We start from the raw sequence: 18,900 nt of genomic DNA on the forward strand, positions 1-18,900 counted from the left end.
TTGCCATCCTGATAGCAGTACAAAGGTATGCAACAAAGCTAAAGGTACTTAAGCAGTATTGCAAGATGTTTGTCTAAAGCCACAGAAGTATTCGTGGGAGAAAACATGATCCAAATGATGTGTTTTTATAAAACACAATTCAGTCTGTTCTTCTCTGTATTGTGTTAAAGCTTAGACATATTTTACTGTTATTATTGATGTTCTTATTAGGGTATACTAATATATTAATTATAAGAATCATGAAAAGTAGAATGATTCAGTTAATAAATCAGTGTATCTATTTCAGCATATGAATTTATAAAAGTATACCTCAAAGTAGCTTAACACTTGGGTTTATAATAAAATTATAAATATAAATTATTAGTAAAGAAACATTATGAGCATTATAATTGTAAGTTATTAGTAAAGAAACATAATGAGCATTCCTGTTGTAAATATGCAGTTTAGTTTCACATACACCCACGACAAAATGTTTGAAACTACTCCTACCAAGAGCAGAAATATTAATATATACCTTAACAATATGCCATACCAGAGAAGCAAATTGTATAAATCCAAGCAATCCATAAAAAAATGAATAAAAGAGCACTCCAAACTTCGAATAGCTAAAAAACATTCAAAACCTCAGAAATAAGATTCTCCTTTCAAGAAATCACAGAAGTTACAGTGCTGAGATGTGTTGAGCTGGTTGAGTGTCTAAACCTTAAAAGCACCCTACTGCTCTATTTAGAACAAAATAAGCTGTGTGGTTTAAGGTGATTCATGGGCTTAGATCCGGTAAGCATTCTTCTTACTGGCATTGTACAAAAAGCATATAGGCCAACTAACTGGGTAAATAAAAGTGTTTAGTTAACCTTTTATTTGGTGTTGCCCAGGCATGTAGGGTGCAGTCCAGCAATACTCTTGGCATGCAGTGGACTAAATCAATACAGTTAATTTAAGCTTTATCAGAAGGCTCAGAACATTCTGAAATACACACAGTTAGACTTACTGCAAGTGTATTATAATTTTTAATTTTTTCCCACAGATTTCCTTTCATAGGTCTGATTTTTATGACTTTTGAAGGTTAAGACTCTTTTTGTGGGTAGTATTAGCTCACTCAGAATCTAATGCAGAAATTTGCTTTAGTGCTCAGAGGAAGAATGGCATTCATCCTCCATTCTCCAGAAATAGATGCATTAAAGCATTCCTACTCCTTTTCATTTCTTTTCCTCTAGATTGAGCAACAGATAATGCACTCGCAGTATTTGGCTCAAGGTTGGGAAGATATCAAACAAATGAAGGCTGAGCTCTGGATATATTTCCAGGATGCAGATCAACAACTACAGAATTTGAAAAGGAGACGGGCAGAGTTGGAGCTAAACATTGCTCAGAATATGGTAGTCCAGGTTAAGGTAAGGAGACTTTGAGTTAAGAACCAGATGGTAAGGAAGAATTTAATCCTGTGGCTGATACTATTATAATCCACATTATATGGACATAATGCATAGAATTGCTAATATGCTCTAAGCAATAGCAGAGAAAAACAGAGGAGTGTTTCCTTGTTCTTGATACAGGGTGACACAGAAAGCAAAATACTGTAGTTGAATTCATGTTTCTGTTTTGTGATGGTTTGTTGCTGTTGTTGTTTTGTTTTGTTTTGTTTTTTAAAGTAGGCAATTTTTAGCCTACTGTTCTCATTTGCCATTGCCTTTGAATAGGCTAACTGTTGATCTCAGTGGACCTGAAGATAATTTCTGCAACTCGTGCTTGCTAAGTTCTTTGATTTCAATACTTATAAGTTATTTCAGTCTCTTTCAAAATTAGTCTAGGAAGCTACTCAATGTTACTTGAGAGTAGGTATGATGGAAAACAAATTGAATTTATTCTAAAAAATTAAACATATGCCTACAGAGCTTCACTCATTCTTCCACAAGAGAGAATTTTAATGTCCATTCTGCACACATTGCAAATGTCAGTAGGTAAAAAGAAGAAGCAGAAAATCAGATGACTTCTGTCTTAAATGATTAAATGCTTAAGTTTTATATTCTTGGTCTAGAATTCACTTGTTCCTTTTATAATATTCCAAGACTGGTGAAAAGTAAGCAGTGCTTCCTCTTTGTGCCTATTCTACACAAGTGTTTGGAATAAAAGTTATAGCCCTTGAGGCTACCTTTAGTACAATGTGGACTGAAAACTGTTATACCTTGCTATCCTCAGAGTCCAGGAAGAAGCAGGTGTCTGTATTTCTTCACTATTTCAGTCAGAAATTTTGGATTACTCTGAAAGGCAGGCACCTGCTTTACTGTTAGATGTGGCATAATATATATATTTTTTTTCCTTGAATTTGACCTGGTAATGATAGGTGCATAACTCCATTTGAAACAGTCACAAATTGAAATGAGACGGAGCAGGGCAGTAGCATCTTTTCTTCAGGACTCCTACCTAACCCTAAGGGAAAATGCATCGTCTCAGCCAGGTGCTGAAGTGGGGCATGGTTGTTTAGTTACAGTTATTGGAACTAAAAATTGGGAAATATATTTACCCTAGACAGTGGGTAAGTACTGGGAAAATATTTGGTTAGTTTTAGTTGTCAGTATTTTTGTATTCTGGTTTTGGCTTCTCTGTGACTTCTTACTTGGTAAGAAATATGTATGCAGATGGACCCTTTTTTTTACTGCAATTTAGTAACTGAAATAGCAATCATACCTAGATAATCATTGGCTTTGTTTCAATAATGACAATGATAATAGTCGCTATTATAGAAGTAGGAACAAAACAAAGTGTGGATGTGGGGGCTCACTGACTCATGGACTCTGCTTCATATTTTTAGTCCCTTATGAAATGGAAAAGCTAAAAAATGAGCTGGAAACAGTACTGGTAAAATGACTGTCATGTGATCCAGTGTTTTGCATGTTTTAGTCTATAGTGGGAGCAATGCTAGTTCAGACAACAAGGTGTGACTGGATGGTGATTTCTGTTTATTGCTGAAACTTGGAAGCTGCTTTGCTTTGCTTTCACATCTATAACCAATCTGCCCTCACCTGATAAATTGGGGAGGAAGGTTAGGAGAAGGGAGAGAAGGCACTTCTAATTCACACCTGCACAGTGTTTGTCTGGCCAGATAATTAGGCCTTACACAATTTATTTCTTTCAGGGTTTTTATTTAAGTTACAACTTTGAGTAGGCATCACCATATATGTTTTGACTTGTATCTTTTTCAGGAATTCAGTCAGAAGTTGCAGTCTAAGCAGTCAGCTCTTAGTTCTGTGACTGAGAAGATGAACAAATTAACCCAAGGACAGGAATCACCTGAACACAAGGAAGTAGGAGAACTGAGCAATCAGTGGCTGGACCTCTGCCTTCAGGCTCACAGTTTGCTGGTACAGAGAGAGGAGGATCTACAAAGGACACGGGATTACCATGATCGCTTGAATGTAGTTGAAGTTTTCTTGGAAAAGCTCACAAAAGAGTGGGACAACCTGGCTAGGTAAAAAAACCAGAGTAGCACACAATGCTAATCTAGTGCATATACACTGAAAGAGCTGTTTACAGAAGGTCTTTAAGTGAGATTCACTAGAAGTCCTTTTTTTCCATGCTTAATTAAAAGCAAGCCTCCCCTAATAATTACAGGACTATTATTTGTACTGAAATAATAAGAGTCTGAGAGGCTGTATTGTCAATGTTTGTCTTTAGGGCAAGTGCTAATTGATTCCCATCTTAGAGTATAGCATTTTTGGACATGGAAGAATTTTGACTGTTATGGTATCGTGCTTTGTCTATCAGACTACTATATTAAAGCTTAGTTGCTGCTGATAAATTATTACATCTGCTTCGTATCTGAATCTGAGGAATGTAGATACTATACTATATATAGTAGGCTTATAATTCATTCTGACCTCTTCTAAATGCCTGTCTTTGAGATAGGATCTAATAATTAATTTCTGTTCTGTCCATTTTGATAACAGATCTGATGCTGAAAGTACAAATGTGCACCTTGAAGCTTTGCAAAAATTGGCACTGGCATTGCAGGAAAGGAGATTTGCTCTAGAAGATTTGAAAGATCAGAAACAGAAGATGATAGAACATCTGAATCTTGATGACAGAGAATTAGTAAAGGAGCAGTTTGGTCATTTTGAGCAACGTTGGACTCAACTGGAGGACCTTGTCAAAAGGAAAATTCAGGTTTCTGTTTCAACCTTGGAAGAGCTCAGTTTGGTGCGTTCCAAATTTCAGGAACTGATGGAATGGGCAGAGGAGCAGCAGCCTAGTATTTCAGAGTCTCTTAAACAGAGCCCCCCTCCAGATTTGGCTCAGAGTCTTCTCATGGATCATCTTACCATTTGCAGTGAGCTTGAAGCCAAACAACTTGTTCTGAAGGCTCTTGTGAAGGATGCTGACAGGGTGATGGCCAACTTAGGGCTCAATGAAAGGCAGGAGCTGCAGAAAGCCCTTTCTGATGCACAGCACCATGTAGATTGTCTCAGTGACCTGGTTGGACAGAGGAGAAAGCACCTGAATAAAGCTCTATCTGAAAAAACCCAGTTTCTCATGGCAGTCTTTCAGGCTACAAACCAAATTCACCAGCATGAGAAGAAGGTAACATTTCCAGAACACATTTGTCTGTTGCCAGAAGATGTAAACAAACAGATCAGGACTTGTAAGAATGCCCAAGCTAACCTGAAGGCCTATCAAAATGAAGTCACAGGGTTGTGGACTCAAGGAAGGGATTTAATGAAAGAAGCAACAGAACAAGAAAAGACTGAAGTGTTAGGTAAACTGCAAGAACTACAGAATGTGTATGACACTGTTTTACAGAAATGCAACCAGAGGTTGTTAGAACTGGAGAAAAATATAGTTTCCAGGAAATATTTTAAAGAAGACTTGGATAAAGCTTGCCATTGGCTAAAACAGGCTGATATTATCACATTCCCAGAAGTCAATGTAATGAATTCTGATTCTGAACTGTTCAATCAGTTGGCAAAATACCAACAGATTCTTGAGCAATCTCCAGAATATGAAAACCTCTTGCTTGCGCTGCAAAGAGATGGCCAAGAAATCCTACCATCACTTAATGAAGTGGATCATTCTTATCTGGATGAAAAACTTAACATTCTCCCTCAGCAATTCAATATTGTCACTGCTCTGGCAAAAGAAAAATTGTATAAGGTTCAGGAAGCAATTTATGCCAGAAAAGAGTATGCCTCTTTGATTGAGTTGACAAGTAAAGCTCTTACTGAGCTAGAAGATCAGTTTATTAACATGGACAAAGCTCCAGCTGCTGTTTTAGCTAAAGAGGCTATGTCACTCCAGCAGGCCTACAGGGATCTCTTAGGTGAAGTGCTGAGCCTTGGTACAGCAGTGGATGAACTAAACCAGAAGAAGGAGGCCTTTCGAAGCACTGGCCAGCCATGGCAACCAGATGAGATGTTAAAACTTGTCACACTGTATCACAAGTTAAAGAGGCAAATAGAACAGAAAATCAGCTTGTTGGAAGATACAATAGAAGCATGCCAGGAACATGAAAAAATGTGTATGCAATTTGAGGCACAACTAGAGGCAGTGAAGAAGGAACAGACTAAGGTAAATGAAGAAACACTCCCAATAGAAGAAAAGTTAAAAATATACCATTCTCTGGTGGGCAGCTTGCAAGACTCTGAGAGCCTTCTGAAGCAAATAACTGAACATCTAGAAGCCCTTTCTCCACAGCTTGACTCATCTGCATGTGAGGCAACAAATCACCAAGTGCAGTCTTGGCAAGAGAAACTAAAGTCTTTGCATGCTGCCATTGATGACACGGTGATGGAGTGTGAGAACAGGCTTGTGCAAAGTATAGACTTCCAGACAGAAATCTGCCGCTCACTTGACTGGTTGAGATGGGTGAAAACAGAACTTAATGGAACATTGAGTTTGGACCTGAAACTGCAAAGCATCCAAGAAGAAATCCGAAAGGTTCAGATTCATCAGGAAGAAGTGCAGTCAAGCCTGAGAATAATGAATGCACTGAGCAATAAAGAGAAAGAAAGATATATGAAAGCAAAGGAGCTGATACCTGTTGACCTGGAAAACACTCTTGCTGAGCTGACAGAACTAGATGGTGAAGTTCAAGAAGCTATACACATGAGACAGGTTAGCGCACCCTAAGTTTCACTAGTTTCTTGATCACAACGATGAAAAAGGATGAGTCTTGGTGTTACAATCATCATGAAAAGATTGATGTTAATAATCTTGTTTGGGGTTTTGTTTTGGTTTGGTTTGGGCTTTTTTGTTTAGTTTTTTGTTTTTGTTTTTTATGTCTTGGGTTGTGACCTGTTGCCATGGATGACTTAGGTGTGTGGGGAGGGGGAAAAGGCTTCCTTAAATACAGGTTTATATCTGCATGTAGAACTGCAAACTCACTCAAAACCTTCCATGTCATCACTCTGAACTTGGATTGTAGATATAATAAAGGGAAAGGAAAACGTGCAGGGGCAATATCCAGACTCTCAGAAGATGGTATTTTTGGTGATGCTGTGAATTTTATGTCTGTGACCCTCTGTGTAATTTTCCTTTTTGTTTCAGGCTACCTTGAATAAATTGTACAGCATATGCCAAAGATACTACCAAGTGATGCAGATAGCTAACGACTGGCTTGAGGATGCGCAGGAATTTCTACATTTAGCAAGAAATGGTCTTGATGTTGAGAACTCTGAGGAGAGTCTAAGGCACCACATGGAATTTTTCCACACAGAAAGCCAGTTTAGTAATCATTTGAATGAGTTACAAGGCCTTGTGTCTGAGATAGGGCCCTTTATGCAAGCTACAGCAAAAGAGCAGCTGAAACAGAGTGTAGCTACATTAGAGGAAAAGGCCAAAGGGACAAAGCAAGAAGCCAGAACCCAGCAAGAGCAGCTGCAAAGGTATATTCATTAATTCTATTGGGGTTTGCAGTCTAGGTTTTATTCTTTCACTTTAACATCACCTTGTTGGTGATGAAAAAAAGAGATCACATTAATTGAAGTTTTGTTAAATGTTTATGGTACTGGTGAGAGAAGTTGATACTGGGAGTCAGAGCTGTTAGATTGTTTTCTCCTCTGCCAGTGACTGACTAGATGTGTGATACTGAGGAAGAGATGATGAAATTATATGTAGCCTGGAATGGCACTGAGGAGAAGAGTAGGGAATGACTATTCCTTATTTCACCTGACACAAGACAGAAACAAATGAAATTGAAGCAGACATTTTGAATTAAAAAGAAATATCTTTTAAACCAGTGTATCTCTGTTACTTTTTATTCCTGAGTCTTCTGGATTCCAAGTTTGAGTGGGTTTAAAACACACCCTAGGCAAAGTCAAACAAGGGCTACTAAATCTCTAAGGCACAGCTGAAAATCAGGAGCATGTGCTTCTGTGTATGCTCTTTCCTAATAATCTTTCTTTTCCTTGGAAAATATTATGTAACAACAAAACCAAGCAGTTACACTGAAAATCAGGTGCAGTAACATTCTTGATTTTCAAATGCTTTTATATTGTCCTAAATTGTTCGTCTGGAACTATATTTGTTTAAGGTGTGCATCTGAATGGCAGGAGTACCAGGCAGCAAGACAGAAGGTTATTGAAGTGATGAATGAGGCTGAGAAAAAATTATCTGAATTCTCAGTAGCTAAAGGCACTTCTTCTCATGAAGCAGAAAAGAAATTACTAACACATAAGGTAAGATACTGGAAATTACATGCCGTCCTTTTCCTTCAGTGATGATAAATGTATGTTATGAAGGTTCATACCTGTGGCAACTTGAATTTGGGGTTTTACATCTTTTCCTGTAACTGTGTCATAGCACACAAAGATATGGTGTGTAGAATACACATATTATTTGTAATCACTTCTCAGCAAATGTCAGTCTACGTGCCCTCATCTGTAGAGAAAAGGAAGGAATAAAGAGGTTTTTAAAAGCCTTGGCGTAAGCCCCCAAATTGTGTACCTATAAGAAATTCAGTTTGGTAGAAATGTCCAGCTACTTTGGATTACATGGATTAGTTTTACTATGACAAGAAGAGCTGATTTTTAATATTAACTTAGTCTAAAAGAAAGAAATGTAACTTAAAAAAAAAATACTTTCTCTTCCAGTACTTATGGTGCTAATCTGTTGCCTTATTGTAGGCACCTAGTCACATTTCAGACATCTTGCCTGGTCTCCACCTGTGTCTCAGTGTGTCTCAGGAATCTCCTCTGAGAGTAATGTCATGTTTGCCAGCTTCATGAGAATATTCTAATATCCTTGGATATCATAAATTACTCTAAAGACAAACATTACATAAATATATTTTTAAACACTTGAATTGCTTCTTTCATTTTTAGACTCTGTTAGAAATCAATGTTTGCTATGAGAATGGTCTTAAATACTTGTTTCCATACCTTTTGAGGGACTAGCAAGGAAGAGAAAATCTGAATACACCAGATATCTGCTGCATGCAGAGAGTTGCATTTAGGACCGAGACTTTCAAGTAGGTGTAGCTAATATGCTGTGTATGAAAGAGAAAGTAGTACCTAACCACCTCACCCAGCATAGAGTGCCTCCTCTTTACAGTGCATGCAAGTGGTTTATCTGCAAGTGTGTTGAATAATTATGAGTTGTGTTGTAAAAGAGGAAAACAGTGCTCATTTTTGCTTTTTCAGACTCTGGTGTCAGTAGTGAATTCTTTCCATGAGAAGATTACAGCCCTTGAAGAAAAGGCTTCACAGCTGGAAAAAGTTAGCAATGATGCCAGTAAGGCAACTATAAGTAGATCCATGACAACAGTTTGGCAGCGCTGGACACGGCTCCGGAATGTAGCCCAAGAGCAAGAGAAAATTTTGGAAGAGGCAGTGCAGGAATGGAAGGGCTTTAATGATAAGGTAAATTCTGGTATTGGTAACTCCTCCTTTGTTGACTGCACATAGGTTTTCACTCATTATACTGCCTTATTAATCATCTTATAGCAGAGAAAGTGGATAGCAAAAATAGTATCTGTGTTTCTCAGGTCTTAGTTAAAATCAGCTAGTGAAGATCTAGGGTTTAAAGATACTGTCTACAAGGTTTGCCCTGCTCTTCTCTATGCATATGTATGTATAGTAAATACAGAGTTATTTTGGTTTCTGATGGTTCTTCAGAATCTTCTCCTCTATGTTCTCCTTCCTCAGACAGTCTATTCTAGTTTAAGTCCACCTCTTCATTTTCCTTAAGAGTATGCAGGTGCTATTTGTAAGTTTATGTAGTGATATTTCCTGTTTACTGCTCACTGATCACTAGTCTCTTTTTTCCCCTTAATATCCTCTACCTGATTCTTTCTATCTGTTGTCCATTATCACATTCTCGGATTGCAGGTTCCCTGGGAATGGAGATAATCTTTTTGTTACACGTGTGACTTTTCCAAAAGATACATTTGTTCTGGAGTAAAGATCTAGGATCTATGGCAATACTAAAAAAAAAAAATGAGGAGCCACTCACCACTTGACAAAAAAAAAAAAAAAAAAAAAAAAAAAAAAGTCCCTTGCCAAGGTCTAGTCCACTGTGAAGAGCTAGGGCTAGCTAGTGAGATCTAGTACATGAGAGCATAGATTTATATCTGCTATAGAGGCTGCTGCACAAGCCTTGTATCACAAATGCTTTACAGCACCTGTTGGTATCAGTTGTACTACCCACTGTTTAATGTAATTATAGCCAAGATTGCATCTCTTCTCATAGATTCAGAAAGCCACCATAGCAATAGATCAACTACAAAGTCGCTTACCAGAAAGCTCAGTGGAAAAGGCAACTAAGAAGGAGCTCCTAGAACTCCTGGATTACCACAGCAGTTTCCTTCTGGATGTGGAGCACCAGCTGTCATCTTTGGGCCTGCTCAAACAGCACACTGTCAACATGCTTCAGGATGTGGAAATAAAATCTACATCTCAACAGGAGCTACCAGTCATGCAAGAAATCAAAGCAATGCAAGATCGATGCCACAAGTAAGGCAATATTTTAAAAGATTCACTACAAAACTGGTACATTACAACACCTTAATAAGAGTTCACATAATTTTTATCATTCAGAGTTGCCATACTTAAAATAAACATTAGTTCTTATATTTAAAATGAGCATCAGTTTAGTTTTAAATAGTCTTTATTTTGAAAGGTGATTATTATTTGTTATTTTCATCAGCAGGAGTGCATATTCTAAACTGTGTAATTCTTGCATTACATAATAACAGTAACTTATATAACAGTTGTATGAAGTACATTAAAGTTATAACTGATTAAAAGATTTCAGATTCATCTCACCATTAACAGTGACCTTTCATCTCTTTGTATCCTAAGTTTAGCATAGTTTATCACTTTGTTTTCCCTTTTATAAACATTATTTACTAAAAGTAGATATCCTATGGAATTTACAGAGAAATTTATTGCATGGGCAAACAAAACATCTTAATGTTTCACCCTGTGCTTATATGAATGTTCATCTAAATCTGAAATGTTTCCCTGTTGTATATAAAGCAGAATGTTTGATGGCTAGGTTTCAGGACTCATATCCACCTCATAAATTCACTAAGATGCCGTTAACTGGATCTCCACAATGGAAAGATGAAGAGGGAAAGTGAATGAAAAAACTGTAAACCCTGCACATAGCTGTGGAAAGTTCATTGTGTGCATGCATAATCAATTACAGTAGAAGAGTGATTTCTGTGGAAAATGAGTAGATTTTAGCATTTTATAAATTCCATTCTTCCCTTAGTATATTTGTCTAAGAAACAGGGTCTGTGGTGATTTCATGCTCATGTAAATAGTGATTCACCTGTGAAAGGCCATGCAAACGTGGGAATGTCAAAGTAAGATCCATGTCACAGACATGAGAGCTACAAGGAGTCCGCAGATCTTTCACAGAGCTGTCATCTGAAAAAGATGCTGTTTTTCACAGAAGAACCAGGTTCTTGAGGGAAGTGTGGAAATTTTGTCTTAATGGAAGTGTGGCAATAGGTCCCTGGATCAAAAATGGAGTTCTGATGTCTGATCCATGCCTTATCCTAGGTATTCAGCCAAAGCAAATCTCATGAACAGGGGTAGAATTTATCTTGTGGGTTTTTTTTAGATTACAGATATCTGCATCTGAACTGGTTAGTTCTTGCTCTCTAATTCTGGGAGAGAAATAGGTATAAGATATTTGTTTTCTGACCTGCATTACGAATTTCTTTTAAAATGATGAATTGTCCTAAATCATGCCTTAGAATTGACTACCTCCTGACAATAAAGACAGTCTGTGGTGATGAGCTCAGATGTATGTCTGTATTGTAAATATTTACATTTCTTCAAAAGGGTGCTTGATGTCAAAATACATAAAATTGCTAATTACAAAGAACTAATTAAAGATAAACAGGAGAAATCTAACCGCACTGCTTTAGTCATCTTCTGTTGCAACACTGCCCCACTTTTTATTGCTGTGTGACTATCAGTATCTTTTTTTTTTACCAAAACAATGTCTTTAGACATTGTTTAATTCTTCACACATAGTTATTTTCTCTTTGATTCTTAAGTATGCAACAGAAAGTGAAAAAGGGTGTGAAGATGGTCAAACAGGAGCTGAAGGAGCGAGAACAGGTTGAAGCAGAGATTAATAGCGTGAAGTCCTGGATCCAAGAAGCGAAAGAATACTTATTAAGCCCTGATGTAGAAGTGGATACTCAACTTCAGGAGTTGCAGGTATATCAAATTTGTCAGTTCCTAAATGACAGTATTTATCTTAGTTGTAATCTGCTATTGAGTTCAAAACCACCATGAATTCAAATTAGACAATATTAATTAGTCTTTGAGTAAGCCACTAGATGAATTCATGAAACATGAAGCATCTGGTGGACTGTATTACCCTATTTTTAAGATATTAAGAGATATTTAAATGCTTGCATTTGTTATTTTTATGTACCTAGCACACTGCTTAGTAATATTTCTTTTCTCTGGTGAAACAGAGAACGTGAATGGACAGAACATAACATTTATGTCTCTACAGTTTGAGGTGGAAAGTGAGGCAACAAAATAGAGTCCTTTTGCTAGAGGTGTTGAAAACTATTTTCTATATGCATGTGGTCATGTGGGAACACAGAACTGGGCAAGCAGTCAGAATCCAAGGAATCCCAAGATAAATTTATTTTTAATGAATTAATTTAAAAAGTTGAAAGCAATTAGCTTTGTTGCAAGGTGCATGTAGTCTCTGTGTTTAATAAGTTTATGCAGACGTATTTTTCCCTTTGTTCTTAACAATACTGCTTTTCTATTGTTAGTCTCTCCTTGTTGAAGCAACTACTCATCGACAGGCTGTTGAAAAAATGGCTGAGCAACAACAGAATAAGTACCTGGAACTTTATACCATTTTGCCTTCTGAACTCTCTCTCCACTTAGCAGAAGTTGGTCTGGCCCTTGTAACTGTACAGGATCAGGTAAAGCATAGTAGATAAATGCTAATAAAGTTAAATGAAAAATAATTTCCTCTCAGGAGGAGATATTTCTGGTTACTGAATTTAATTCTTCTCATTGACAGATTCAAATCAAAGAAAGAGAAGCACAACAGATCAAAACATTGAATCAAGAGTTTGGTCAGAAAATTCAGGAAATAGCAAATGAACTAAATGCTATTCTTTCCAAACTGAAAAAGAAAACAAATGATATAGCACAGGCTAAGCATGAACAAAAGGTAAGACATAGCTTTGCTTATTTATGCCATAAATTCTTCTGAACTTCGTAACAAATTTGTATTTGTGAAGGCTCATTTTTTTAGTGTAGTTCAACAGAAGAAAGGGCAGAAATAGGGGCGGACTGATGAGTGAGTAATGGAACTTGGAAGAAGTAGCTGAGAGTAAAACCAAATCAGATGGACAAAGTTAAGCCGTTCCCTCTAAATAAGAGCACAACTGCATCTGGGAAATCTTGAGGCTCCCAAACTGCTCCTTGTCCCAGTCTGTATTGAAAAGACCATTCCTTGCAGTAAGTCTTTAGTGGCAATAACCAGAATTTTGCTTAGCCAGTAGTCAGTGTCATATAATTTGGTTCAATAACTAAGTAAAACTAGCGTGACTAAGAGTAATGCAGAGAACTTTCAGTTCTTTTTGTAGGTTTTCTTAGATGTAGGTATGTAACATGCTCAGAGAAGCTCATCTCTACTGAGATGGTGTGGTCAAGTTAGGATTATCATATTAGAGCAAGGAATTATTTTTGAGGGAGAGATGTAAAAGGGCTTGGTTGAGTATGGGGCTTTTTTGGTTTGGTTTGTTTTTTTAAATCTTCAGAGAGAAATTTAGGACTAAGTTGCTGTCTGAAAGTAAGCAAAGCATATTAATAGAAGATTTGGCATGTCTAGTATGTCAAAAATTGTTTATTTTCATGAGTTGCTCTCAATGTGTTCCACAGTACCATTTGCTTTGCAGATGTCAGTAAAATATATCCCTTTAAATTTGATGTATCTCCTTGATACCATTATGTAAGCAGAAAGCAAGTGAAATATGCTTTCCCATGTTGCATAGACAAAAAACTCTGTCACTGCATTTTTATCAGCACTCAGCTGATACTCCTGATATCAGGTTGGCTATGATTACAGCAAATGATACTTTTATATTAACATTTAATCCTGAGTCCATATGACCCAAGTCACATGGATCCTTTCCTTACTTTTAAACAGCATATAAATTCGGCATAGTTTCTATAGTAGAGACATTTATTTATACCTGCTTGAAATGTGTGTCTTTGTATTTAGGTGAGTATTTCAACATATGTGTTTATGTCTACATGTAGACAGTCCAGGAGCTTGAGGCAGCTTTCTGAAACACCTGTAGCTAAAGCAGTGTTCTGAATCAATTTTTTGTCTAATAATTGCAATTTAAATTTCTAAAAATAATCAGGGTCTAGAATGTTTGCTGAGAATTATTGTATTTAAATTATAAAATGAGTGAATCATTAACACCTTAGGTATAAAACCCAAATACAATAAAACTCCAATGCCTTCTCCCCAAGAAACTGTGCGTTATCAATCTATAAAAAACATGGGGAATATTTTAGGTTTCCCGTTTATGCTTTTCAGAAATGTAGTAAATATGATAAGAAAATTTGATTTTAAAATCTGTTTCAATTAAACCAGTCACATGATCCATTCTGCTTCTGTGTCAAGACCAAGCTATGAAAATGAAAGGTTTTATAATGCTTTAATGGCATATTTCTGGGGGTTTAAAGGTATATTTTAAGACAGGAATAAAATGAACCCCCTTTCCAATAATTAAAAATCTCAGTCCTGGCAATGTGTGCTGACCATTTCAAAAAATAAACACAGAAGGATGTCCAAGAACAATTAATGGTCATTCTGAAGTGACTCATTCTTTTGCCTATGGTAGGGAAAATAGTTATCCATTTCAGCCACGAAGTCAGAGGTGAAAGAATAATGGCACACATTTGAGAGATGACCAAACATCCTGCCTTTCTGGTTAGACAAGCATTGTTGGGTTCCAGCCAGAATAAAAATGGAACAAACTATGGAGACTTTGGACAGGGTAGAAAAAATTCAAGATTCACTAGAAATAATCAACCAGAAAACTAACACTTCCCGGATTACTGATTTTTCTTATTTTTCTCTCCAGATCCTTAGTGAAGAGTTGGACTGCTGCAACATAAAGCTGTTGGAATTAGATGCATCAGTCCAAGGCTTTGCAGAGCAGAACACACCACTGGCTAAGCAGCTGGCTAACAGGATAGGGAAACTCACTGCTTTGCATCAACAGACCATAAGGCAGGCTGAGTATAGAGCAGCCAAGCTCAGTCAGGTATGATCTCAAATCGCTTTTGCTGTTTCCTGTTAGAAACAGTAGGAACATACAAAATTCTCATTTATTTCCCTGTACTTAATGAAATGAAAGGACATTCCTTGGCACATATTCCTATTATTAGTGAGAACTTGCATCACAACTCAGAGGCACAGATGGATCAGATGAGGAGAGCAAACTAATTCTGTAATGTTGCTTTAGCATCCTTTTTTCCATGAACCATCTTCTGGTTGGTTCTTCTAGTACCCTGTCAAGATTTCAGACTTTCTGACAAACAGTAGTATGTCAGGAAATAGTATCTCATTTTATTTTTCAAGGCCTCTTACCTTATCATTGTTAGCTATTTTTGCAACATTAAAAAAAAAAAAAAGAAGATAAATGTTGTGCTCTAGTCACCATATATAGAGTGAATATAATTTGTATATCCAGTTGCCTATATGCCTTGATAGTGATTAATTCTTATTCAGTGTTTCAGCATTCAGAAAGATGCTACTCCTGCTGTTCAAAGTTCCTGAAACTTTCTTAGGTATTTTTTTGCTAATCATTTTTATCTACAAAAAGTCTAGGTAAAACGGAAGAAAATGGATTTTCTGTGGTTCTGCTGTCAATACCCTGATAAATTCTGAGTTCTGTTTTCTACACAAATAAAGAAGCTCCTGTAGGGCTTGAAAAACGTTAGCTATTTTACACTATTATTTTCAGTTTACTCTGGAAGATTGTTTATAACAGAGGGAGAAAATTACTATCAAAATAACAATTCAGTCAAAGATAATTTTAGAATTTAGGTATTTTTGTTCATCACCAAGAAATCAACTTCCTATTACAAAAAAATATATAGGTTGGCATATTGCATGCAAATACAATTCAGCCACCTAGGATTTTATCCGTTCTCCACACAAGACAAAAGCATGAAAACCAGTGAAATTATTCCTCTTATATGAGAAGAAAATTGGAAATAAAGAGTACTTTGCTAAACAGAAATTGGATGAATGGGAAAGCAGAGCTTTTGTCCTACATTTTAAAATAAGTGCAACTTGATTTCTCTTTTTGGAGATATGAGAGGGTGGACAAAGCAGGTTTTAAAGTAAGGTGATTCAGGGCATGACATGGAAAGAGACAAAATAAAATAAAGAATCCCATAAAGGAAGCTTGCAGTGAGCCACAAACTGTGTAAGAAGATATTTTTGGAACTTAACGTGTGAGGCTGAAATATGTGCAGGAAGTGTAACCTCTAGAAATATATTTGAGCATCAGTGTGCTCTCCCATTGTAACCTACATTCTTATAGTGCCTTTTCCCCCATGAAACAGATATTCTTGTCACTGGAAGCAGACTTATTCTAACTCTGTAAATAGACAAGTTACTAACTTATATTCAACAGCAAGAAAAAGTTGTTAAAATGATACACAAGTTAAAAACAACAAATGAAATACAACTAACTTTATCATTCTCTTAAGAACTGTACAGAATTGTGTCATAAGCTTAAGTGGATTCTTTTCTTTTATGTCCAGGCTGCTTCACACTTGGAAGAATACAATGAGATGCTGGAATTCATATTGAAATGGATCGAGAAAGCAAATATCCTAGTGCATGGTAGTATAACATGGAATTCTTCCTCTCAGCTTCATGATCAGTTTAAAGCCTACCAGGTGATTTTATAAGCTATGAAATTTCAAGGGAGATGTATGAAAGCAGTTACTTTCTAAGCAGTGAAGCTTTATTTTGTACAACTTGTTTGCCTTCTTCAAGTTAAAAATGTCTTAAAATGCTAGATTGCTTTGACTGTTCCTTGAAGTTTTAAAGATGCTTAATTTGCTTTGGACAATTTAATGTGTTATTATTGACTAAAACCACACGATTTGTCTCCATGTTCATTCAAGTACATTGGCTTCATTGTAGCTTTTGATTGAATAGTGTGTCTCTGCAGGTAATAGTCCTCTAAAATTTTAGTTAACCAAACATGGTTTTTAGAAAAAGTAATCCCAAACTTTCTCCTTTACACTAAATAAGAATAGCCTTTGTTCTCATCTGATGAGTTTCACACCAAATTTTCTGAGGCTAATACCTAATGAATGAGTTTCTTCCAGTTGCTTCCTGAATATTTCAGATCAGAGTGATTTGCTGTCCCTGTGACGGTACAATTCATTCTCTGTAAGTAGAATGTGTAAGTAAGATCAGTAGAGCAGTTTGATGAGATTCAAGCCTGCCCAGTGTAACATGGTCACATGAAATAAATCAAAATAGGATAAGATGGTCATGTTTCATTAATCCCAAAATATGACTGCATTAATTATGGGTGTTTTTATGTATGTGAGTTGTCAGATGTATCCACTTACATTGGGGCAATGTAGTATGACATACTTATTTGAATAAGAACTTCCAGGCAATTTATCTTCAAGATAGCTGGGACATAGCATTTGTGGTATGCTTTTGCCATGACTTTTTCCCTGCTTCAGAAGTTGATGAGGATACATGCTTGACTAACACCATCCAATGACATTTTTAAGGCAGCATTAATGACTACTGCCCTGCTATAATACTGCACCCAAGTGTTTTCTGCTGCTTCCTATTAGATATATCAGACTTCTAGAACTAATCCTATCCATATCTTGTATTTTGCTATACACCTTGCCTATCAAAACACTAAAATGAAAGTGTTGGTAAGTACAGCTACTAAAGCTTCATGACTTACTCTTCTGTTGCCTAGTCTCCGTAAACTGAAGCACACTCAGAATTAAGCACATTGGCTAAGCCTTACAGGAAATCCACACAATGTAATCATGCTCTTACAGACGTATACAAATGGAGAACTTTGCAGAACAGAAATATGTCCATATGAAGATACATTTATATGAAGCCAAACTCTATCATTTCTTTTCCATCTAGGCTATGCTTGATGAGTCTGGAGAGATTCATGGTGATCTTGAGGCTATGAGTGAGAGGATTGAGTATCTGGCAAGTGTGTACTGCACCGAAGGAATGTCACAGCAAGTGCTGGAACTGGGGCGGCGGTCAGAGGAATTACAGCAAGTTATTAAAGTGCGGCTACCAAGTCTCCAAGATGCTGCCAAGGTACTTGAAAGCAGTTTTTTCTGATGCTGACAGCTTGAGTAATGTGTACATCATGTTTCTGAGCCTATTAGCAATGCAGAGTATCTGTGGTTTATAAAGGGCATGATTGTATTGTCTGAAGTCCATATCTTGTGCCATTTGAGATACTGCTTTCAAGTGTTGTTCCAGACAGGGACAAGATTCTTGCAGGTCTTGTCATATCTGCCCATTGTAGATGGGGTTATTGTTTGTGGTATGTCTCAAATAGCACTGAGCATCTACACTTAGATACTTGAATAAGGTCTGTATTACACTGTGCTTTTTCCTTTATTCTTCTCTCTATTAATTCAGATCAGTAGTGGACCAGACCAGCATTCCATAACGTAAGACCTCTTTGACGAGGGAGTGCAATGGAAAGAATGAATGTGCTTTTTAATGTCCCTGACATTCTTGTGCAGCTCTTCAATATGGGTTTATTGTTAATGTAAATGTGTTATGTCTTTGCTTGAGGGCATAGTAAACTTGTGCAAGACACAGGGAAAAGCACAGAAGTCATTTCTACTTGCTCTTACCTGCAGGGCAAGAAATGTTAACTTTTTCTTTACTAAATAAATAATTGATACAATAATACAGGGAAAATGAGTATTGGAATGGCATAGTTAGTATATTTATAGGGGAAGTTCTGCTATCCCCTGCTACAATTACACACAGGAAAATACCTAAAGGCAACTAAGAGAACAGGCTATAAGCAATTGTAAGGACAATAACAGATCAGGTTAAAAATGGTCCTTCTCCACATTTGATTTTTATTTCACAACATTTGTAGGACACAGCAGAAATTCTGTAGCTGCAGCAGCCATAGCAGAGTAACAAAGAGGCTTTGGAGAAGATAAAAGCACAAATCAGTAAACTGCACAAATCAGTAAACCAACCTCCTCACCGTGGGTAGGGACACTTCAACTAGACCCAGCTGCTCAAGGCCTCATTCAGCCTGGCCTCGAACACCACCAGGGAGGAGGTATCCACGACCTCCCTGGGCAACCTGTTCCAGAGTCCCACCGCACTCATACTGAAGAACTTCTT

At 36.9% G+C, this 18,900-nt stretch overlaps 1 protein-coding gene across 1 annotated transcript in view; it reads left to right on the plus strand.

The window, feature by feature from the left end:
• Positions 1-18,900, plus strand: part of SYNE1 (spectrin repeat containing nuclear envelope protein 1) — a 295,201-nt gene that overhangs the window by 162,223 nt on the left and 114,078 nt on the right. Inside the window, exons 74-86 of the mRNA XM_054395242.1 lie at positions 1,218-1,394; positions 3,204-3,469; positions 3,948-6,108; positions 6,541-6,878; positions 7,526-7,670; positions 8,634-8,852; positions 9,682-9,944; positions 11,504-11,669; positions 12,245-12,400; positions 12,502-12,654; positions 14,585-14,767; positions 16,278-16,415; positions 17,653-17,838. Coding sequence (XP_054251217.1) covers positions 1,218-1,394; positions 3,204-3,469; positions 3,948-6,108; positions 6,541-6,878; positions 7,526-7,670; positions 8,634-8,852; positions 9,682-9,944; positions 11,504-11,669; positions 12,245-12,400; positions 12,502-12,654; positions 14,585-14,767; positions 16,278-16,415; positions 17,653-17,838 — 4,551 coding nt within the window. The remainder of the gene's footprint in view (positions 1-1,217; positions 1,395-3,203; positions 3,470-3,947; positions 6,109-6,540; positions 6,879-7,525; positions 7,671-8,633; positions 8,853-9,681; positions 9,945-11,503; positions 11,670-12,244; positions 12,401-12,501; positions 12,655-14,584; positions 14,768-16,277; positions 16,416-17,652; positions 17,839-18,900) is intronic.

The sequence above is a fragment of the Indicator indicator genome, chromosome 2, assembly GCF_027791375.1.
Source record: "Indicator indicator isolate 239-I01 chromosome 2, UM_Iind_1.1, whole genome shotgun sequence".
Classification (NCBI taxonomy): Eukaryota; Metazoa; Chordata; class Aves; order Piciformes; family Indicatoridae; genus Indicator; species Indicator indicator.